The 25,480-nt window shown below is 38.9% G+C and overlaps 1 protein-coding gene across 1 annotated transcript in view; it reads left to right on the top strand.

The window, feature by feature from the left end:
- smpd3 (sphingomyelin phosphodiesterase 3) overlaps nt 1–15,823 on the top strand; it is a gene marked incomplete at its 5' end in the record, with an annotated part of 34,227 nt that extends 18,404 nt beyond the window's left edge. Inside the window, 4 exon segments of the mRNA XM_024264224.1 lie at nt 1,599–1,688; nt 6,859–6,922; nt 7,019–7,187; nt 10,867–15,823. Coding sequence (XP_024119992.1) covers nt 1,599–1,688; nt 6,859–6,922; nt 7,019–7,187; nt 10,867–10,968 — 425 coding nt within the window. The 3' untranslated portion in view covers nt 10,969–15,823.
- Nucleotides 15,824–25,480: the final 9,657 nt, after the last annotated feature.

Here is a 25,480-nt window from a genome sequence, read left to right as displayed (position 1 = left end):
AAGGAAAAACTCCTAAGAGACCTGATTCAAGGAAAAAGAGAGGAAACCTCAGGGATGTCCACGTGAAGGCGAAACCCTCTCCCAGGACAGACAGATGATTTACCAGGACTGTTAAAGAAGAATTAGCTTAACTCTAACACTGCGTATTTGAATAGAGTTCAGTCAGACAGGACTGGGGGACAGGTGGGGGCAAAGTCCACAGCCCCGACGAGCTGGAGGTGAGGTTCACGGCCAAGAACAGGAGCATAGACGATCAACCAAAAATCTCTTCCACTCAGAGATGCGAGATGTCGAGCCAGAGGCGTGGTCCATGGCCAAGAAAAGGAGCATGGGCAATCTACCTGGAATCTGAAATCTGTCCCACTCCCTGAAGAGGATTGGGAATGTGGAACAACACATGAATAGCACTGCACCAAACAGAAGCACAGATAGCTAAATAAGAACTACTAGAACTGGATTTGTAAACAATGTTGAAGGGAAACAGTTGTTTCAGATATTTGAGTTCAACTCATGACAAATGGGGGCAAAAACAAAAAAAGTTTATTTTTAGGTTTTTTGTTTAGCGTACTTCAGGATACACTCACCACACGCACAACAATGGAATGTTCCGTAAGGGGGCCAGCAGCTGCATGAGCCTCAATAAAACAGTAAAACTCACCTGCGCTCCTGTTAAGATGCAGCCCCTCCTCTCTATATCCTCTACAGGCAGAACCTAAAACACTGACTGAAGCTTGAGGCTGCTTCTGTGTCAATTTTTTATTATATTTTTCCTCATCCAATTTAACCACTTGTTGTTTATATTGGTGTTGTTTATTTATCATTTACAGCACTCCTGCAAACTAAATCATAATCTCAGTCTGTGTACACCTGCTGCTGCACATGACAATAAAGCCAAATTTCAGCTTAGGCTGTCTGTTCTTTTCAGATGAACATTTCCAAGCACTAAAACAGAATTATATACGCAATCCTGTGCTTTGTTATAATGGATGTTGTAAAAAAAAAAAAATTCTTCAAAAAAACATTTTCTCCTGTGTGATGATAAACGATGTTCTGAACACGGGGAACAGCTCCCTTCAGTCGGGTTTTTATGCAATCACTCTGAACTGGGAGAGTGAGTTCATGTTTAAAGAGCAGGTGAACAGGAAGCTCACATTTTTCTGAAATACTGGGAAAATGTGCAGTATTTTAATGGATTTGATCATTTTGTAAACTACCGTATAAAGATTTATTCCGGTCTATTATAAAAGAAAATCAACATTTACACTTAGCAACTTCAATAAAATTGAGCAAGTTGCTTTTTTACTAAAGTTATTTATTCATTTATAGTGGATTTGGGTCTATTTCCCATTAATAACCTTTCTTTTTTGCCAAAATATATGCATTTTTAAGGCAAATATCCATCATATTTTTCTGTGTTCTCATTAATTTTACATTTCTTATCTCACTGATTTACCAACATAATAAATTAAGTCCTTAGAGCTGCACGATGCAGGGTTAGTTATAGACATTTTTGTCTTAAACAAGGTTAGGTTTCAGCTAAAAAATGGTCCTGGTGTTTTAGTGCGACTGTAACATGCAGCATCTCTGTGTTTTTCCAGAGGACAAGCTGGAGCAGCAGCACGCTCTCTTCACGCAGTACAAGGACCCATGCCGCCTCGGGCCAGGAGAGGACAAACCCTGGGCTCTGGGTGAGAATGCACGCATCTGCATGGCTGCTGCAGAAACAGCAGATTATAATCTGAATAAATCAGGAAGCTCTCCCTGCGTGGATGGAAGCAGCCAGCGGCTCGTGCACGCGCACCAGGCACGAGGACAGGAGGCTGTTGGTCTGGATATGAAGCTGTATTTAGGCCAGCGGTGTTTGGGCACGGCGTGGGCAGGACATTAGGGCTTTTCACAGAAGGTTTATTTATTTGGATGGAGGCGGTTACGCAACCGAATCTGCGTCGACTGTGTCCAGTGTTCAACAGGAGAGAGAACAAGAATAAAGGAAAAGGATTATCTCATTTCAGACGGATTTTCCAGCAGGGTTCAGCTTTAATACTAAAGGAGAAGCAGCTGAAGCTGTTCCTGAATGATTTTCATGTCTGGTACATCATATACGAGTCCTCTTGTCATGGTTTCTCCTGCATACTTGAGCTCCATGGTTTCCTGGAGCATCCCTCTACCATGGTTCCTCTTTCATGGCGCTCCTGCAGGATTTTTGCTGTGGGGTTTTGTCTTCATGGTTCCTTCATCGTGGCTCCACCTTGACCCGGTGTAGACAGGGATGCAGATGTTCATGTAAACCAGGGTTCTCAAACTCAATTTACCTTGAGGCCACTGAAGGCAGAGTATGGCTGAGGCTGGGCTGTATGGGGCTCCATTTATGACAAAAATATGTTTTTGTGTCCACTGTCTGTATCTTTGGTCCATTGTCTATGTCTACAGAACAAGTTCATTAAACATTTGTTTATGCCTATGTACTACTAAGCATATGTCCTGTGAAACGACAGGAGCCAACAACCCTAGCAACTGTTGCTAAAGACTTTTCTGATGACCAGATCCAACGACAATAGCTAATGCAAAGCTTAGGGACAGGCTTCTTAAACAGGCATCACACAGGTGAGAGTGATGATTCTCACAGGTGGAGACAGGAGGCGGGATCATGGCAGGCTCTGATGGTTCCTCTCTGTGAACTTCTGCTCCACTATGTTCTTGTAACTCAGCATTGCAGAGTTTTTGGCCCAATTTGCCTTTTTGGATGGGATGATGCATGATGGAACTGTTTAGTAGAAGTTTGTCCATCCTGGGACTGGGATGTTGTGAGTTCAAAGCCATGAGCGAGCCATACTAAAAACAATAAAAATGGGACCTAATACTTACCCTGCTTCACGCTCTGAATTAAAGGGTAACCAAACAGGGAAGTTGGAGGCTGACTTCACCCACAGCCAACATGTGAAAATCCAGTCAGAGGGGTGGGGCTGGGGGGCTGGACTGTTATCATTACTGGAGCTGCAGATCATGACATGGGACTTAAATGGTTTGACCAATCATAAAATTCAACTGTAATACCTCGATTCAATCTGTAGGGGGCAGCACACAGACGGTTTCTGACTATATTTTCAAGAATTCAACAAGTTTATTTTAATTTGTCAAAATTTGGCAGAAACAAACAGACATCACTTTTAAAGCCCCATTTATAGAGATCAACAGACAAAAAAGTTGATTTAGGGTTTGGTTAACATTTAAAGAGCTGGAGTTGGGGTCTAAACCCCAAATGGTTTCAGAGACGGAATCTCACTGCTTCCCTCAGGGGAAGGGTAAAATGCGCAGAACAAATTTAAACACCAGTTATGTGACAGCTAGTAAGACTTTGATACCAATCCACCAAAACATCCCAGTAGGGTTTGGATGTCGTCTACAGTTGGATGTTACTGGTGATTTGCTTGGCCCAGTAGGATGGTGTTGTGGTCAGCAGAGCAAAGAGGTCCAACACACATGAGTGCATTCGGGACTGAATCTTTCTCATTCTGGTGGTGCACGGTGTATTGATAATAACCCCTCATGGACCGATCAGGAGATCATGATGAGTTTAGAGAAATCTATTGCTAACAGTTCTAGTTTCTTCTGACATGTTGATGTCCAGTTGCTTTGGCAACTTTTGGTTTCCAGGATGAGAAAAAGATGCCAAAATTCCCAGGGGAGGAAGAATGACTAGAAGTTCTGTGTCTGTCTGCAGTTTCTGCTACAGCAGAGCACCAGCACGTATTTACATAGACATTCACCCCCGCCATGCTGATTGTTAGTTCGCTCACTACCATCTATCTGCAGCATACCACTGGTGTTCTATAAATCACAGAATGCATACAGTTCTGTGATCACGTATGCAGTCGACTCGGCCTCACAGCTCATCTGCTGTGGAGAGAGCGCACATTGGTTAGAATGATGAACTAGAGCCCAGTTCAGTCTGGCTTCTCTCCCCTCCTGGTCACTTTTCCTCCTTGTGGGTTAAATCATGTTGACTCAGGAGTCTTGATGCCAGATTTCCTGGAAGGTTGTCCGTGTTTAGACCGTATTCCGAGCTGATGCAGGCAGTCTCTGGAGCGGGTGAGACGAAGCCAGACACAAACTTAGAGAAAAGCAGCCCCTCCAGGCATGTTACAGTGGGTAAAAATACATGAATATATCTATTAAGGACATTCCAGACGGGGAACAAAAAGTCTGGGTGGCGTGGGTAAGAAGGAAACATAAAAAATGTCATTGGAGCTGAATGCAGCTTGGAGAGTTTGACCTCAAATTGTAGTCCAAACTTTAACAAGAGAACAAGAACTCATTCAAACATACAACCTCTTTGGGTGTATGCAGACTGGAAAAGTCCGCTTAATTTGGTCCGGATCAAATCCTGAATCCTCGTCTTGATAGTTCACTTATTCAAAATTTATATTTCATTGACCAAATTTGAATGTCTCCATCAGTGTCAGGCTCAACAGGTTTTACTACTACTTTAGTACGGTGCAGACATGCTGCAAGACGGTTACTGAGGAGACAACATCTAAAATGTACGCTGATAAGTGTTTATGAAAGATAGATTGTCAGGAAAACGGTGTGAGAATCAATGGGTATCACGTTAAAAATTCTCTTAATGAGCCTTCATTCAACCAACCACTTTTCAATGAGTTGATGTGTCTGTGCTACTCTGTTTCTATCCCATAATGCCCAGCTAAGGTGACCGTTTTGGCTCATATGTTCCGCTCTGAGCATGGGGCCTATTCAGACTGAGGAAACTCAGAGCAAACTGAAGTTCAGTTGGATTGGAAACTAAACAAGACCACCTCGAAAGATGGGTCAGAGAGCATTTCCTGGTTCTGGACCAGAGTCTGGTTTGGCAGATTCAGACTAAAATTTTTTTCTGGAGGAAACAACATTAGACCAAATATCTCCAGTCTGAATACACCCTAAGATAGCATATTCTCCACACTATAAGGTGCACTTAAAGCCTTGATTTAGAAAAAAAAAATTACAGTGCGTCTTATTATCTGGAGTGTCTTGTATATCGATTCATTCTGGTTTTGTTTACTAATGTTGAAACGATTTTGTGAAGATCACAGCGTTCTGTTAGAATATCAGACTTTTTTTTACAGGTTTCAACAAAGTTGGCTAATGTGTAGCTGTGTTGGATAATGTTTCTTTTTTTACCTGTCACAAACAAGGTTGGTAGATAGTATAGTTAGCTACTAGTGTTGCCACAAACGAATGTTTTAGTAGTCAACTAATCACTGATTATTTTTTCCGATTAGTCGAATACTCGGGTCATGCACAAACTGGATGTAAAACAGACATCTTAATCATCATTCACTTTAAACTAACTAAAACTAGATGTATAGCATTACCTGTGATAATGCTAGTGTGAATGCTGTAAGCTGAATTTGGTCAGTGAAGATGCTAATGATGATAGCTGAAGATGCTGAAACTGATAGCTAAAAACGCTGAAGTTGATAGATGAAAACTTTGAAGCTAATAGCCAGCTAGAATATTAGTTAAAATTAGAGTTAAAAAAAGCCTAAGTTAGCCAAAACAGCTAACATGCAACTGGAATATTAGCTAAACTCCACAATAGCCTAAAAAACACACATAAAAGCCTAAATTACCCAAACTAGCTAGCATGTTGCTGAAATAGTAGCTGAACTCCAGATTAGCCTAAAAAACAAAAAAAAACGTCTAAATTAGCCAGAATAGCTAGCATGCAGCTGAAATATTATATCTCTGAGTCTCACACACTTATACATGACAGAAGTTCAACAATCGACCATTCAGTAACTGCGCTGTATACAATCAGGAGTGTCCTTTAGAGCGGAACATACAGTTCCAATTCTGTAAGCTAGGAAGCATGGAGGGACACCTACTGCTGTTATTTCTACTCATACATGAGCATTTCCATTGCTCTGATGATGGCTCAGAACACCAGAGCTGGAGGCCGGTTGCCATGGTGACCTAGGTAAAGCATGCTCACCAATCCATTGCTGTTCTGTGTCTGAGGGTACAGCACAGACGGTTTGCTTTCACACGCCTATGATGAAGAAAAGAGTAAGTCAGCATTAACACCGTCATTAAATCAGAGTTTATAAAAGCAAACTTCAAGAACAGTCAGACATTTTCAGTGAGCAGTGATTGGTCCGAGTCAGTCTGAGTCATTGTTTCTATGGCAACCTGTCTCACCAATCAGAAGTGAGCTTGTTAGAAGTCCACACCCCTACCACTTGAAAGCGTGAGACCACATAGCCTACTTTTATGGAGGCATGTGATTGGTCAGTTTATAGCTTGAATAATTTACACTAAATCAAAAAAATGTCATTAAGAAGTATTAAGATGATGTTAAAAGTCTGACAGACAGAGTGGCTGAGGATTTGCTCTTATTTTTCTGTAGAAGTCTATGGGATTTTGGCTTCTTGGAATCAGCAGGTACTTCCTGTTTGAAAGGCCAGGGGGAGGGGTCGCTCAGTCCAGTTCTCATATACTGTCAATCGTTTCACTTCCTAAGAGAAAAGTTTATGGTCATCTCTATGGACTACTGCTTCTTCTGCTGGCTCTCTCCACCCTCAGGATGCACAGATGTGAGGAGATTCTCCCCATAGTTAAAACTCCTGGACTCACTAGAGATATGTATCTTATCCTCTCATCTTCAGCTGTTGCCCTCTTGTGTCTCCATCACATTCATCTCAGTTTAATTAAATCTCCTGTCCCTCTTGAGTCTGTCTTTTCTGGGTAGTCCATCATATAGAGGCTGCAGGTTCGTCTGACTGAGTGAACATGTTATGAACATGGGAGTGGTTTGGATGAACAGAAAAATACTGAAAAAAACCTTCTGTGCCTTCGCAGGTACCCTGCTGGACCCCAGCGGCCTTTATGACGAAGACGCCAGCTCACCTGAAAGTTTACAAAAGTGAGTCCTGTTCCAGTTCTGCTGTATCTGAACTCAATGGTTTAACTGGTTCTTCCTCTCATGTTTGGAAACTTCTCTTCCTCTGCTGCATCTCAGAGTGATGGAGAATGAAGACGGCAGGAAGGAGTATCTGGTGTTTCCTCCCAGTAAGAACCAGTGTCCTGGCGGCAGTCAGAAGGGCAGGAAGATCCCGCTGAAGGGAAACGGACGCAGGATCGACTACATCCTGTACAGCGACGAGGGCCTTCAGCCGGACTGGAAGCTGGTATGTTTCTCTGTGGATCTCAAGATGACCTGTGGTTCTGTGAGAGGTTAAGAAACCAAATCTCCACCTTCCTCAAGATAAAATGCAGCTACAGAGCTCCACCTTGTGGCTGAAACAGAACAGTGCAGCTGCATTCTGTCATGGAACCTTCAGGTGTTTAAAATCATGCAAACATGTAAAATGAACACAGGTGAGCAATAACTTAAGTGACAGCAGTATGATAATAAATAATTTTAGTGTCCACCTCCTTCGGGATGTGGTTGTTCTTCTGGAGGTGAATCTTATGAGAAAATTCACTTGTTGCATTTTTCAACTTCATATTGATTTTTTATCTGGACCCAATTTTTATCTGGACATTTAAGGAGATGGAGTCAAGATAATTATAAAGTCAAAAGTTTACACCTGCAGTCCACAACTGTAATAACTGATGCTCCAAAGGGCTGCAGAGTGACGCAGTGGTTGAAGTTCTCAACATGTTCTCCTCGTGCATGTGTGGGTTTTTTCCGGTTTCCTCCCACTGTCCAAAACCATGATTCATAGGTTATTTGGTGATTTGTTTGCAAAAGTTACTTTTAAAACTGTGATTTGTGTATCTTTTAAAAGATTTTTTTGTCAAAAGAGGTTATCCATTTGTAAGTTTTGCCGGTTTCATTTTTGTATTAAGAGATTTTTGCGTTTGTGAAAATGTTAATAACTGTTGAAAAAAATTATTCTTCTATAAAAATTCCTCGTTTGTGTGTGAAACATCACATGCACATACTAGCACATGTACTCATCTACAATGACAAATTTGGAGTTACTAGTATAGTTATGTTGCTTCTCAATCAATCAACCAATCACAAGCCTTTCACTAAAAAGTGGACCAGCCAATTAGTTTCATGATATCCATCCATTTTCTAAACCGTTTTGTCCCTTTTGGGGTCACTGGGCTGCCGGAGCCTAACCTGGACAGGTGCTTACTTACCTGTTTGTTGCAAGGCTCCATGATATCCATGCAGAAAAAAAAAAATAAAAATGATATCTATGATATCTATGATATCGTACGATGCCATATATCATATCTATCATCAGATCCATGATAACCATGCCAGTAAAAACGAAAACAAAAACACTGTTTCTTAATTCTACACAAAGGAGACAATGGGTGGAAGACACCATCAACAATTCTTGAGACTAATGATGATAAAAAAAATTTTTTTGTTGCAATGTCCTAATAAAAACATAAATTTTAGTATATCACATATTTTCCAACATTTTATCTTATCTGAGTTGAATGAGGTTCAAGCAACGCACCTATTAGATGACAGTGAAAGCTTCCTGATTGGTTGGAGTTTATATAAAGTTAAAGGGTTACGCCAGGTTCACACCGCACGCAGAAGCTCCGCTAAGCGGTGCAAAACAGAGGTCCTTTCCATTAGGCGCCCTTGTTAACCTATGGCAGGGGTGTCAAACTCAATCGCAAAGGGGGCCAAAATCAAAAACATACCTTAGGATACGGGCCAAACAGGATAAACGTTTATTTAACACACTATTTTTTTTAAACTTTAAAAACATAACTGTTCAACATTACTATGAATAAAAACATGCAGGAATAATTTTCCAGAACAAATCAGCTTAAACCTTAAATAACTTTCATTATACCATGGTCTGGGTGAATACTCGATTCTGATTGGCTGCTGGGTGTGCATTAAAAAGTGATAATGCACAGTAATAACGCACACCTAAAAAAGAAGTTCCGGTCACACAGACCAAACGTTCGATATCACTGCGCAGGCTTCTTTAAAACACATTTTCCTTCATCGTCTGGACAAAACAAGCAGTAATGGATGAACTTTCTCTCTGAACTGATGCTTTATTCAACTTATTGTAGCGACCAGCATTTATATTCCTCTCATTTTGTAAGGTAAATTAATATTGACAATTGGTTATTCTCCTTCTAATAAAACACCACTCGACATGGAAGGTGTAGTCTTCTGTTTCACCACAAGAGGGAGTTTCTCATTTTAGAGCAGCTCAGAAGAACGAACCTGCCGTGAAATGAAACACAGACAGAAGCTGAATATGTTCTAGCTGCTCACTGAAGGATTAACGTCAGAAAAAGAAGAAAAATATCCTAATTTGTCCGGGTCTTTCTTTCAAAACAGCGACACTTTACCGCTGCAGCTGAGGTCTGTAACGGCTTCAGGCTTCATGCCGTGCTCCATGTCAGCGTGACAACAAACTGCATCACGGATCAAATAGTCCGCTTTTTGTGAAAAAATGAGCTAAACCAAAGAAATAACAAGAATAAAGTACTAAATATTGATTAAATGTTTATTTATTTTGTAAATGACCATGGTATAAGCGGGATAATACCCTCCGAAGAGTGCATTATGAGAAATTAACGCACTTCACGGTCGGACGGTTTAGGCCTCCGCGTCGTGCGTTAATTTCTCATAACGCACACTTCGTCGGGTATTATCCCTTACATATTTTACTCTCCATAAAAATATATTTTTTCAAAATTACACAAGTTAAAAATGAGCGCACAATAACATTAATAACAATAAAATAAAATGATCTGGACATATTTACCTGGAGGGCCGGATCTGGCCCCTGGGCCTTGACTTTAACACATGTGACCTATGGTGCGCTGCGGTCCTCCGTGGTCGTTTTGCGCCATGCAGCGATCGTTTCAGCATCTGGTCTATTTTGTGCGTGATCTGCGGGTGTCAATCCTGGCAGGAAGTTACACCAAGACACACGAGAAAATCCAATCAATTTTTAAAATATAACCAGTTAAACACAATAAAATACCACTATTGACAAACGTGATCATGTTTTTGTATCTAAACAGACTGCAGAGATGAAAATACACACATAAACAACACACAAACAACAAAGAGACACACAGACACTGAAACACACACAGATCAATGTAGTGGGCTGACTACTGAGCGGGGTGGGGGNNNTGTCTAAAAATACAATCAATGAGATAGAGGGAGAGAGCAGTTGGCAACAAGTCAAGATAATAAATTAATGGTAGAAACTCTAAATAACTACAGCTGAGCAGAAGCGTCTGTCTATCGTCCCAAAAAAATATGCATCTAGTGTGAACTGGAGGTGAAGTGGATTCTGCACGCACTCCACTTCGCGGCACTTCCAGGTGCGGTGTGAACCCGACGTCAGTGGGATTTGAGCCATCCCAGTGGGGGAGCGGTGAGCTGCAGACTCAGCTGCGCTCGGGAATCATTTGGTGGTTTGGTGGGGGTTGGAAGCGGGACCGGCCCTGGGCTGCATGGCGCCCTTGGTGAGACAGGATTTCTGTGTTGAACCTTAGAAATAAAAAAAATAAAAAAAATCATTGCAATTTGGCGCCCCCTCCAGCAGATGGCGGCCACCTATGCCCAGAGCGACCTAGACTCTGGTTGGAAGCAAAAGACTTGTACTTGTAACTTGGGTTTTGTTATTGTTTCACACACAGAGAAAACATTTTTATGGACAGACAATTTATTCTACAGATGCAAAACTGCTTTTCACAACCTTTTTACGGATGTGTTTTCTTATTTATTTAAATGTTTTTGCCTCAAATCTATCATCATACAGGTAGTCTTGTGTGTTTGGGGTTTACATAGGTGTGTCTATGTGTGTCTCTGTGTGCACAGAGGTGATGGCTGATTCCTGGTCTTTTCTCCTGCAGGACATCGAGGAGTTCAGCTTCGTCACCCAGCTGGCCGGCCTCACCGACCACCTGTCTGTGGCCGCGCGGCTGGCTGTTTCCACGGGGGAGGAGGAGCCTTAGACTGAACCTTTCCTCCTGAACACTGCCATGGTGGACACCCGGAGTGGGGGGGGACGGAGCTGGAGATCAGAGGAGGAGAGGAGAAGAAAGAGACTTCTGTCCTGAATCACAAACATCAAATCCAGCAGCCGAGGAAGCTCGGGGCCGCCCCGCCCCTCACTCCGCCCCCCATCCAGAGGCTTCTTTTAGTGTGTCATGTAGCCAATGCTCTTCTTATAAGATCTGTTTTAGTTGTAGTGTTTTCATGATTTTTTAAGGATTCTTCTTCAGGGACAGTTTGTTGTCTTCTGACCGCCTTCACACCGACCATCTCCGTCTCCTGCTCCGTTCAGGAAGGCTGCTGGTCGTGCCCCGCCCCCCTCGTCGACACCTCAGTCCCAGGAACCTCAACAAGTGTCTTTCTTTTCTACAACAAAAACCTTTCTTAGAGGAGGAAAAGAAAACCGTTTCTATTTAAGCCACGCCTCTTTTTATCGAGATTTAAAGGCCAGTTTGAAGCTGAATGTTTGTTAATCACAGCTGCATGATCCGTCAGCCATAACTGAAAAAGTGGAGCAGATGCATGATGGGAAATGGTTTGTTTGCATGAGCGCCCCCTACCTTCATGAACCCCAGTGTGCACAGAGACACTGCAGCACTTTGTCGTGTCGGAGGTCTGTGGGGGTGAAAAAGATCAACGAACTGCTGCGAGGGAGCCCGCCTGAGGCCCAGGTTCTGGTTTAGGGACATGTGGAGGTGCCAAAGTGGGACAGAATCTGAGGAGCAGCGAATCAAGAACATACCCCCCCACCACCACCACAAACACAGGAAAGGAACCCCACCTTGGCTTCAGGGAGATTTATAACTGCCCTATTTGAGGGCAGATCAGACGAGAAGAAAGAAAACCACGGCTGGACGCCTGCATGAGGACAACATCTGGACCTGCTGCACTCACCTAGATTCTGCTGTTTAAATCCCACAGCAAGAGAAGGGACCGTTCATCGTCCTGAAGGACAAACTCTACTTCTGAGACCAGGTCCCAGCAGGACGTTTGGCCTGAAACTCAGTGATCGCTTGAATTTCTAATTGAAGCTGCAGAAGGAGTTTTGCTGAACCAACCAAACGTTCTTTACTTTTCCTTAATTTTCTATTATTTTCTTCCAGAAACACTGATGTTTTGCTTTGAACTGAGTAATAAGTCTCATGAGGCGGAGCGTCGGGATTCCTGATGTCTGTGAACGCACCATAAGAAACCACAGAATGAACAGACACATTTTTTACTTATAGCTTTTTTTTCAATTATGAACTAGTTATTTTATATTTGTAGAAATTAGATTTTTTGGTGTTTTTTGGTTCATAAAGCCCTGAAAGAACTGATACGGGTCCGTTTGACCCGAGACAGCTTTATGGTTAAGGACGAGAAAAGAGAACACGTTTAAAGGATTTTCCTAACTCTTTGGAGGTGCATCCCCTTGATAGCATCACTATCCAAAAGTCAGACGGGGACTCTCCGCTGAGGGGAAAGTTCTGGAAAACGGTCCAGCGAGGAGAAACCACTCCGCTTGAATCAAACACTAACAATGATGGATACATGCCAAGAACAAGTCCACCCGTGTCTCTGTCACTCATGTATTATATATTCTGCTTATGAATACGTTTTATATCTTTGCTTCACTGCATCTTTTTTTTTCACAATTCAAACATGTCTGAAGTCACAATTTCTGCAGGCTTGTCTTCTTCAGGACCTACATTTGAACTTGTTTGGGCGTTTCTCTTTTCCATCAGTCAATCCTAGAGCTTTAGCTGTCAAAAAGAGATTCATTGATGAGGGAGGGGGCGTTTCTGAAACCAGAGTGGTCGACGTTAAGGAGGTTCAGTATCAGGAAAAGCTGCTAATCACAGAAATTGAACAGGAAAGACTGGAATGGGGGTTCCTTACCTATTGACTGTATAAGAGAGCTGGACTGACTGAGTGTGACATCACTCATTGAAAATAGTTATTTCTGGTTCCAACCAAATGAAGTCATTTCTGTCTCCATTTTTTCACAAAACAAACGCCGCCATGTTGGAACCAGGCGACGGACGTCAGTGGGTGATTGATCCGAGTCAATCTGAGTCGACATCCAATCGAGAGTGAGCTTGTTGGAGGGCCACACCCCTACCACTTGAAAGCGTGCTCAAAAGAGGAGATGTTTCAAACATTCAATCCAGTGAGGCTTCTGATTGGTCCGTTTATAACTTAAATATCATGAGAAAAACAATGATTATCAAAAACATGTTTGAAAGAAGTCATCAGAGCAAATAGACAAATAGAATGATGGAGTAATATCTGTTTATTTCTCTATAGAAGTCTATGGTTTGAACTTCCTGTTTGAAGCACCAGGGGGAGGAGTCACTCAGTCCAGTTCTCATATACAGTCAATGGTCTCGCCCAAATGTGGGGTCATGGTGCCAGATGAGAATATGTGTTACCTGGGCAAAGATCCCAAATAATTATTGAACATGGAAGACAGAAATGAAACCAGAAATGAAATTTGTATGAACCGAGTCTCATCTCTGTGGTGTGCCATCTTTTTATATGGGAGTTTGAACATCACAGCTCCACCTTCTGCACCAGAAATCTGCGTGCTCTGCTTCTGCATGGAGGTTTGTCTTTGGAATGGACTAGTGTCGCTGCCTGTACAAAAATATGATGTGAGTTTAAAGCCTTTCAGAGTTTCTTAGACACAGATGGAAGGTTTTTCTTTTAGTTCCTTTATTCTTGAGACTTCTCTTTTCTTGTCTTTTGCCAAAGCCTTCAAAACAAATCAGGTCCCTGAAGAGCAGAAACCTGCAGACAGTCCATTCCATGTGGAATGAGTGTGATCGCTTCCAGAATCTGCATGGATTCACCACAGAAAAGTCCACCGAGGGCACTCGCACAGAAACAAAAGTTTGTTGAGTAGCTTGGCCTTTCCACATTTGTCACAGACCTTGAACATTTTTACAAACTTCTTACAAATAAAAGCCAAAACAGAAAACCTGACTGTTCCAGAAATGCTTCAGGTAGACTTCACTTCATTTGAAACAAACTACCAACATGAACATGAGCACCGACACAAACATGAGCATCAAGATGAACACAGAGATGGGCATTAACACAACCTTAACCCTTTAATAATGGAAATTTGGGTCGGCAACCACAGGAAATACTGTAACTCTTCAACTGTTTACCCAGTTCACAAGATTCTAGAGGATTCTGGAGCAGAGAAAGGCTGCATTTCTACACCTCAGAATCCGTTGGGTTACATTACTTGTATCAATGGTTCAAGAGTTACATACCTCAAGGAACGTCAACAGGGATGCTAACGCTCTGGTGTTGGAAGATTAAACATGAGTGTGAACATGAAAATAAGTGTGAACGTAAATACGAATGCACAAACCTGAGAATGAACATAAACATTCATGTGAATGTGAACATGTGGACAAACGTGAACATTAGCGTGAACGGGGGCATTAGTGCTAACATGAACATCAGAGTGAATGTCAAGAAGAACTGAACATCAGCGTATGCGTGAACATTGGCGTGAACGTAAACATTAGCCTGAACGGGAGCATTAGCGTGAGTGTCGATGTGAAATTGAAAATAAACGTGAACCTCAGCGTGAACGTAAACATTAGCGTGAGCCCAAACATTAGCGTAAGTGTCGATGTGAACTTGAAAAAAAAACACGAACCTCAGCGTAAGCATGAACATCAGCGTGAACGTAAACGTTAGCGTGACCGCAAACATAAGCATGAGTGTTGACATGAACTTGAAAATTAACGTGAACCTCAGCGTGAACGTAAACATTAGCGTGAGCCCAAACATTAGCGTAAGTGTCGATGTGAACTTGAAAAAAAAAACGCGAACCTCAGCGTAAGCATGAACATCAGCGTGAACGTAAACGTTAGCGTGACCGCAAACATAAGCATGAGTGTTGACATGAACTTGAAAACAAACGCGAATCTCACCGTAAGCGTGAACATCAGCGTACATGTAAACATTAGCGTGAACGGGAGCATTGGCGTGCATGCAAACACAAATGCGAGTGTCAGTGTGAATTTCAAAATCAATGTAAACATCAGCGTCAGTGTGAACATTAGCGTGAACGCGAACGTCACCTTGAATGGGAATGAGAACTTGAAAATGATTGTGAACATCTGTGTGAACGTAAATTTGAGCGTGAATGTGAACATTAGAGAGAACATGAGCATAAGCGTGAATGTGAACATGAACTTGAAGAACGGTAATCTTAGCGTGAACGTTGAGCTGGAGTGCATCTATAAGCATGAACATGAGTATGAACATACATGTAAACATGTGAGAACACAAGCAAGCTTGATTGTAAGCGTTCTAACATTAACCTAAACATGAACGCAACAAGGAACATTATCCTAAACCTGAGTGTGACAGTGTGAACAAAAGTGTGAACCTGAACGCAACATGAATATGAACAGGAGAGCTCGTGGTTCCTCTAGAAATGAGCACAATGGTGAACATGATTGCAAGCTTGACTGTGAGCCTGCAGTAAAGATCTCCTAATGTCCACTTCCAGATAAAAACTGATATCCAAGCACAGGGTATGAAAATCAGACAAGGAAGGCAAAACAATGATGAGAAATTTTTAAAAACACGTTTCTTGAGGAAAAAGTATTTTTCTGCTTTACAGAAGACACAAAAGTATCTTAACTTTGGACACTTTTGTTGTAACAATCTTATAGCATATTGGGAATCTCTTGGTGTGTCTTCGAAGGTCAGAATGAATCTAGAAACATCTGGTGGTTCATTATGAGACTGTAAGAACTGAAGACAGACAACTTTGCATTTGTGAAATAAAAAAATACAAACATTCAACTTGTGGCAATAATATTTCTTTGAGATGTTTGTGCTTTTATGTGTGTAGGAGACTCTTTGGAACAGGGGTGTCAAAACTCAATCCCATAAGGTTCCAAAATCCAAAACACACCTTACACTGTAAAAGGGAAATATTGAATCAATTAACAAAAATTCTGTAATTTGTTACATCTAAAAATATTAATTTTTATCAAATGTAAAAATTTAGCCAAGTAAACCATCAACTCAACATTTTAATTTGATGAAAACCAATCATTTCAAATGTAACAAAATGCAGATTTTTTGTTGATTGATCCAACGTTTCCCGTGTAGGTCTCAGGCTGTACAGGAGAAACATTTATTGAATACTGTAATACTACATTTATAAAACATAATTTTTAGCATAATTATGAACTAGATATATAGCATTAAATGCAATAATCCTAGTGTGAATGCTGTAAGCTGAATGTGACTGCTTAAGATCCCAGTGCTGACAGTTGAAGATGCTGAAATTGATAGCTAAAAATGCTGAAAATGCTGAAATCGCTGAAGCTGATAGCCAGAAAATATTAGTGAAATGCCAAATTAGCCTAAAAAATGTTTTTATAAAAGCTTAGGTTAGCCAAAACAGCTAGCATATAGCTGAAAAAAAATCTAAACTCCTGAACAGACTAAAAAACTTAAAAAAAAAAGGAAAGAAAAAACGAAATTGGCCAAAACAGCTAGCTTGTGGCTAAAATATTAGCAAAACTCCAAACCGGCCTAAAAAAATGAAAAAAGCCTTAATTAACCAATACAGCTAGCGTGTAAATATTAGCCTAACTAAACAGCCTAAAGAAACTATAAAAAAAAGCCTAAATTAGCAGAATACAGCTAGCAGCACTATACAGCACTTGGACCTGTGAAAACTTTGCGTCTGCTGGGGTTTTCAGAGAAGCATTCAGGCAAATGAGGTTCATGAAAGCAACTGGAAACAATTAGATGTGGAGCTTAGATGCTGAGTTAGCTCCAGGTGACACATCAGACAGACGAGTCTCATCCTTTTCTTCAACTTGAGCCTTCAACTCTGCCAGAGTGCAGAGGTCCATTCCTACAAGATAGTTTGTAAAAACAAATAATAAAAGTGTCCTGATGTGTGGCGCCCCCTGGGGGGCGGAGCATATTAACCCTTTAACACTGGAGCTCCTGTGTTCATGTTCTTTGATTTACTGTAACTTTTCAACCGTTAACAAGATCAACATAAGTCTAGCCGATTCAGAAGGGGAAATTTGCGGATTCTGCCAAAATACTTGGAAATGCAATAAGTTTAATTTTCCTTATTTAAAGTAAGTCATCCAACATTAGAAATATGCCACCAACACATGTTAAAAAAGCACCAAAAACATGATTTTCATCTGGGTGGGTCTATAATTTTTTTCACACCTAGCCAAATAAGTCCTGCTGAGATGTTTATTTCTGTCATATTTGGATATTCCATAAAAAAGAACTGTAAACCAAAAAAACTGAAAGAAGCTTAAACAGAGTTACCGGGTAATGTTCATTTTAAAGATGATAAAATGTGCTTTTTTTTTCAATTTAAAGCAAATTAAGTGTAAACACAACACAAATTTTTACGTTACCAATAGAGCTTAAATATCATGGGCCATAGGTAGTATTAAAGTATCTTGAACTAAAAATCAAACACTGAAGGTCAGCTTCTGTGTGATTTTTGTCTAGGGAAACCTGCGTGGTTGACATGCTGTGACTCAGTCGGATGTTGTTTTGGGTCTCAGATGGTTTCATGAGTGTGTCAAACAGCGCTGAATGCAGAGTGAGATCTTTGTTCCTCTGAAAATGAGAGCAAACTGCAGCTTTAAGAAAAAAAAAGAAACTTCTAAACTGTGAGTGGAGAGAAAATGAAGTCTGTGTAGAAATCAGGATTTATTCCTCGTTTGTTTATTTAAGAGAGGGACAGCATATTCTAATACAGCGTTTAAAAATGCAAATGTATAATATTTTAGTCCTTAATGCTAACCATGTTCATTTCCAAGGTTCTTAGGACCTCATCCTGTGTTGTTTTACGAAACATTTGTTTATGCAGTATAACTGAAGATGGTTTAAAAATGTGAAAACATATGCTAATAAACATAGATTATGTAATTTAAATATAACCCATTAATCCTTTAACAACTGAACAACTCAACATGTTGTAACTTTTCAACCGTTCACACGATAATTCCAGAAGAATCTGCTGGAATTATCGTGTGAAAAGTTGAAAAGTTACAGAAAGTCAAAGAACATAAACACTGGAGCTCCAGTGTTAACGGGTTGAAGCAGCTGTTCAAGAAAGTGACTTAATGGTGTTAAATCAATGCGTTTTTCTGTTACAATTCAGAAATGATGTGATTGGAATTTAGACCATTTTATGAACGAGGATTAAACTGGTTTGGGTTTGGTTTAACTTTTTTGAACTGGTTTAAATGGGGTCCCCAAACATTTTCTTGTAAGGGCCACATTTGTTTTCCTCTCTGATGGGGGCCGAGTCAGATTGTAGTCTATCAAAAAAAGTGTAAGAATCACAGCCTAAACGTAAAGATTTATGGTTTTCCAGCAGGCCACACAAAGCCATATTTTAAATAATTAATTTCTGTTACTCTTTAAAGGAAAAATAACACTAAAATGTTTTAAAAACTAAATATATAGCATTACCTGCAATAGATAAATAGCTGAAAATGTTTAAATTGATAGCTAAAAATACTGAAGCTGATAGCTGAATACGTTGAAGCTGATAGCTAGCTAAAATATTAGTGCCAAATTGGCCAAAAAACTCAAAAATCTAAATTAGCCAAAACAGCTAGCATGTAGCTGAAATATTAGCTGAATGCTAAATTAGCCTTAAAATTAGAAAAATGTCTAATTTAGCCGAAACAGCTAGCATAAAGCTAAAATATTTGCTAAACCCCAAATTAGCCTAAAAAACTGAAAAAAGCCTAAATTAACCAAAACAGCTACTATACAGCTTAAATATTAGCTAAACTTCAAAATAGCCTAAATAAACTGAAAAAATACAAAATTAGCCAAAACAGCTAGCATGTAGCTGAAATTTTAGCTAAATGCCAAATTAGCCTAAAAACTGGAAAAATGTCTAATTTAGCCAAAACAGTTTAAGGGGCCGGGCCGAACGTGGAGGCGGGCCGGATCCAGCCCGTGGGCTGTATTTTGGGGACCCCTGGTTTAAATAAATCTAAATGAAATAAAGCTAAAATCTGTTTTGTGCTTTTTTTTAGATTGGACCGTTTTGTCACGGTTTTGATAGGTTCGTCCTGATGCCAGTTTGAATCGATTTAGATTTCCTCATGCAATCATGTGTGAAATCATTCAGTCAGAGGAACAAGCAGAGTGACGTGAAGTCCTCCACTATAATGGACCATTGTTCACGTCTTGTGGAAAAGCACCACTGTAGCTCCACTTCCTGTTTCTACTGCCGTCACGAAAGCATGTCATCATGGTTTTACTCAGTTAGTGGACGAACTTTGTCTTTTAGCCAATGAAAACAAAGCTTGTTTGTCTCCCCCCCGAAGGTCAAGTTTGCAGAAGTGAAAAAAGTTTGTTCTGCTTTTATGAAGGGGGAAATCTCTAAAAACAAACACAGTCAAGTCATGAGAAAGTAATAAAATAACTACTGATTGTGATGACCCGACATGATATTAATAAGAAGCAATTCATTATATTTTACACTCTTTAAGTTATACAAATAGTTTTTCTTTTGCATTGGGAGTTTTTTCTGAGTAGGATAACAACTAAACATGTCTTGGAAAAAATTATATGTAGCTAAGCTAACTGTCAGTACGGTTTAGAGCAAAACATTCAACAGCAATAGCACTAATGGAATTGACGAAATAATAATAAGGAAGATATTGACCAAAAGTTCCATCTCATTATCATCTTCATAGATCACAGCATTTGACACAATCAATAATAAATTTCTCCTTGAAAAAGTTATCAAATCCGGAACCAAAGGACTGACCCTGTAATGGATAGTGAGCTATCTAAGATAGACAACATGTGCAAATAAACAACATGAAATCAAAATTATGCAATATTACTTGTGGCGTGCCACAAGGGTCAGTCATCGGCCCTAAATTATTTATTATCTATATAAATGACTCAAACTCATAATATTAAATGTAAAATTGCATTTTATTTGCAGATGACACATTTTATAAAATAGGAGACAATACTGAACATATGATGAGGTGGTGCAGACTGAGTTGGAAAAGATTCAATTGTGGTTTGACAAAATGTACTTTATGATATTTAGTCATAGAAATACAAACAACAGAGTTACATTACACATAGATAATATTAATATCAAACGAGCAAAAGAAGTTTCATTTTTTGAAGTTCTTGTAGAAGAACATTAACTTGGAAATCACAAGTCAGAATGTCAAAACCAAAATGAGAAAAGCAACTGCAGTATTACACAAACTGAAATGGTCCTGAGACATTAAGTTACTAACTCTATGATATAATTCATTGATGATGCCATACCTGAACAATTATATAGAAATTTGAGGAACATTTAATAAAACCTGTAGTGATCCAGTTTACACATTACAAAAAAACTCAAATAATTATCACGAGAAGTAATTATAGGAACCACTCTAACCTATTATTTATAAAATTCAAATTAAAATTTTATGATCTTGGTAACTTTAATATTTTGAAATTTATGTATACTGTAAATAAGAAGTGCCTTGTCTTAATTTAATGATAAGATACATTAAAAGAAAAAGTAAATTTAATTTGAAAGGGGAATTAAACATTTATCAAACAAAACAGAATACTTCTGAAGGGGCGATGTGTGTGGAGTAAATAAATGGGATAAATTCAGCACAGAAATTAAAAAATGGCACAACAATATCTAGTTTTAAAATTATAAATAGTATAATTAATCACTACAAACCTATCTCATATAAATAAAAACTTGAGGTATTGTGTTCATTCTGGACTCCTGGTTGATGTTTTTTTTATTCTGTTTTTCTCCAGTCTTCTCTCCTTGCATCCTAAATCCTTTTTTACTGATTCATTTAATTGTTAAAAGGGGAAAAAGATATTCACTTTTCTTCTTTTTGTCCCTTTGTAATGTTTTTTTCATGTATGAATTTTCAACTCATGGTTCTATTGTATGTTTTTCCTGGTATTGCATAAAAATGAAAATTAAAGTCAAATAAACCCTTAAGACATACACAAAAACATAATCAGTTTACAGGTGATTCACACCACAGCTGGTGATACAGTTCTAAACTTTGATACTAGAACCAGCTTCTCGAAACACACTCAGACTTAAAAACTCTGGGATCAATTTAGCAAATATTTTATTTGATGCAGATCATCCATCCATCCATTTTCTAACCCGCTGTATCCCTTTGGGCTCACAGGCCAGCTGGAGGCACAATTCAGAGTCATCAATCAGCCTTTGAAAGATGCTTTTTAGACTGCAGGAGGAAGCTGGAGTGTCCAGAGAAAACCCATGCATGCACAGGGAGAACATGCAAACAAAGAAATGTCACAGCTGGGAGTGGAGTCATCTGACTGTGAGGTGACCACTGTTCCACCCTGGAGCCCTGATGAAAGTCCAAACTTCAAAAGAATCACATCTCAAGAATCACCTCCAGAATGAACAGATTTTATGTGCAAAGCTAAACTTGTGATACGTTAAGGACAGGTCAGGTTAAATCAGACCAGTTATTAAAAGACAATTAAATAGATTTTATGAAAAACAGACAACAGGACCAGGGTGATGTGCTCTCGTACTTTACTGCAATACTCAGTCAACTTAGAATGAAAGCGTAAATGAGTCTGTTACACGCCTGGCCAGAAGTAACTACAGTCAAACAACTGTTTCTGCAGAAAGACATCAGATTTCACAACTGCCAAGCAGCTTCCATCTCTAAAAATATCCAAAAACATTCTTGACAAAGTAAGTGTCAACCCACTTTACCCCTTTCTTGTTTCTAAGAACCTTTCCAGCCTGGTTTCACTTCCTATAACTAAAGCTGCTCTGTTTAAAACAACCAATGACTTCCTCCTGGGTAAAAAGACTCCAATTCTCAAGGTCCTAATATAACAAGACTATAAAAACAGCATAAATTCATACATAAAAGGTAGAATATTTCAAGTATATTAAAAACAGAGGGACTTAAAAATGCGTCCATACTAGAACCTCTAGACTGGTGACTCATATTTACATAAGAATGCTGTGCTTTACATTGGTGAGGGCTAAATTAGTTTTATTCTCTGAAGCATGATACTCATTTTCTTCCAACAAATGATTTTGTTTAAAAATAAGGTCTTTAACATTCTGTAACTTTTCAACCCTTAACACGATCATTCCAGTAGATTCTGAGGGAGAAAAGCGGCTCGACGAGCCGCTTTTCTCCCTCAGAATCTACTGGAATGATCGTGATAACAACTGAAAAGTTAAAGTAAATGAAATAACATAAATACTGGAGATTATTTGGTAATTTTAGAATTCGTATTGCAAAAATAAGACGAGACAGAAGGAACTGTCTATTTTTTTTATTTGAGTTAACTTTTCTCACCTCGTTTTAGCCTTCGACTGCCGAGGGGAGATTTTAGAATCAACCAAGCAGACAAAAGTCAGACTGATAAACAGGTATGAGTCAGAAATCCCTAGAGAGCCCCAAAAAGGTTTTTTTTCTTCTGCCAACACCAATCTGAATAATGAACTTTTCATTTTGCCCTTTCGGTCCAGTGAACATGAACTGTTCAACTGTGGAGTTGTTTTTTTTGGCTTTAGTCAAACGTGAGGTCCAGTCCAGGGGAGCTTCCTCTGGCTAGGGAGGGTTCCTCTTCCTCACAGCATTCTTCTGAAGCTCATGGGACGCCAGTTTAACAGGAAGTCCCAATCACAGAACTGCTGATCAGGTAGCTTGGACTTTTTGGAAATAACTCAATCTTTTTAGGCTTTGTTTATGATTATGACTCTGTGAGGATAACTAAACGATCCACACAGAACAGGTTTCACATGATGTACAATTGTACACACATGGGGTGGTTCCAATGAATTTTGCATCATAGAGAAAACAGTTGGTTAACCACCATAACCCACCAGTAGCCTATTCCTAAATAGTTCTTTTGTGTCGCCAACCACAAAACACAAAACCCACTTCAGACTACAAGTTTTTACTTTTTACACAATACTCAAAAGTTACATTTATATATATATATTTTACCATTTTTCAATTAATCAATTTGTTGATTAATTAGTGAATTGATTTCTATTCCTATAATCCAGGGGTGTCAAACTCAATCGCACGAGGGGCCAAAATTCAAAACACCCTTTAGGTCGCGGGCCAAACAGGATAAACATTCATTGAACACTCTAAAACTACATTTTTAAAACTTTAAAACCATAATGTTTTAACATAATTATGAACTAGATATATAGCATTACCTGCGATAATGCTAGTGTGAATGCTGTAGGCCGAATTTGGACGCTGAAGATGCTAGTGCTGATAGCTGAAGATGCTGAAACTGATAGCTAAAAACACTGAAGCTGATACCTAGTTACAATATTAGCAAAATGCCAAATTAGCCTAAGAAAACTTAGGTTAGTCAAAACAGCTTGCATGTAGCTAAAAAGGACCTAAAGTTCAAAATAGCCTAAAACAAAAAAAAGAAGCCTAAATTAGCCAAAACAGTTAGCATTTAGCTGAAATATTAGCTAAACTCCAAAGCTAAAAAAACGTAAAAAAAAAAAAAAAAATTTAAAGCCAAAATTAGCCCAAAAAAGCTACCGTGTAATAACTAATCTCCAAAACAGCTTAAAAATTTGGAGAAAAAAGCCTAAATTATCCAAAACAGCTATCATGTAACAGAAATGTTAACTTCAAAACAGCCTAAAAAATCTTAATAAATGAAAAAATAGTCCAAAAAGCTAGCAGAATACCAATTTTTAAAACTTTAACAACTGTAAATTTTTAACATAATTATGAATAGTAAAAAAGCAGGAATATTATTCCAGAATAAATTAGCTTAAACTTTAAATAACTTTCAATAGTTTACTCTCCATGAAAATATATTTTGTCAAAACATCCTTCCATTAATAACCATTAAATAAATGATGTGTAATTACCCAAAGGGCCGGATCCGGCCCCCAGGCCTTGACTTTGACACATGCTATAATCAAACTTGATCGATCCATCAGAGGCAAGTTGTTAAGCAAATTGACCTATACCAGGAGTCTGCTACCTTCAACTCTGAAAGAGCCATTCAGGTTGATTTCTCACCGACTACAACCCAGTAGGAGCCACAAAGTCGTCCTACACCCCTTAAAAAGATTAGACATGGATTTGTATTTATGCTATTGTCACAACTATGATAAACATAAATGAATTGTTGCTCATTTCTCATGAATAAAACACAAACATTAAAAGAAAATAGCCTTTTAATCCCTTTTCACAGAAGTTCCTTTCAAAATAAAAGACACCCTGTCACATATGATCATCTCAATGCAGTAAAAGTAGTAGTAGCAAATATAATGTCAGCAGTGATTAAATAAAAATAGTTAATTTCATTGTTGTTGGTGCATCTCTACCAGAATTGTAAATCTAACAATCCAAATGAAATCCGAGGATTAAGTGCCCCTGCCATATTTTTCAAACACTCTTGAAATCAGTTAAGTTTTTTAAATAGAAAATTTGTTTAATAATCTGGTACGCCTTCATACTGGTTGTGCTTATTGACATCCATTGATGTTTTTGCAGTACAGGACAGGACGCGCAAAAATGTGTCCAAATTTTGTAGTTCAATTTGTGATTCACACTTTCCTTTAATGACTTAAAATTCGAGTTAGTTTATTTTTTTCCCCTTTATACTTTCTCACTTCTTACTTTATAGTTACTATTTAGCATTTAGAAACTGTTTTTTATTTTTCTTTCATAAAAGAGCCACAATAGAGAGATAAAAGAACCACATGTGGCTCCGGAGCCGCAAGTTGCAGACCCCTGGCCTATACCATGTTAAAGTCCCTTCAAAATAAAATAAATGAATTATAATTGATGTTGATCAGTTTTTGCTGCACTACATGTGTGTGTGTTGTTCACTGTCTGGTCATTTTTACATTATAGAAAGATAAACCTACCATGTCTCAATTCAAATGGAATTTTCAACATCAATTAGCGATTAATTTCATTTGAAATGATTTTATAATAGTATTGGTAGATTCGATTAAAACTTGCCTCAGACAGATCAATCTGGTTGGTTGTAGGAATACAAAACGATTCATCAGCACTAAAAAAACAGCATCATCAACCACAAACTGCAGGATAACTTTTTGAATTATGAAAGTATGTTTGTGTTCTATGAAAATGAAGTAAAAATAAACCAAACAAAGAAACTAAAGCACAGGTGCTGTCCAAGACCTGGAGGTGGTCTTTCGTTACACACATTTTAGGTAACTGCAAGGCCTCCCATCTGCTGTAAGGTTGATTTATGATCCTTTTTAATCACTTTAAGTCTTCTACTCTCTTAATTTCTTGTCAAATATGAACTCTTGCATACGTTAAAATCTTCTAACACTTTTATCAAAAAGGTATAACTGCAATATGCACATTAATAAGTAATGGACAGTTTTTGAGTTTTGAAAATATAAAACAAAAATATAATCTGAGT

The sequence above is a fragment of the Oryzias melastigma genome, linkage group LG6, assembly GCF_002922805.2.
Source record: "Oryzias melastigma strain HK-1 linkage group LG6, ASM292280v2, whole genome shotgun sequence".
NCBI lineage: Eukaryota > Metazoa > Chordata > Actinopteri > Beloniformes > Adrianichthyidae > Oryzias > Oryzias melastigma.
Note: the sequence above shows the minus strand (reverse complement) of the source record. Positions and strands in the feature narration are given on the sequence as shown.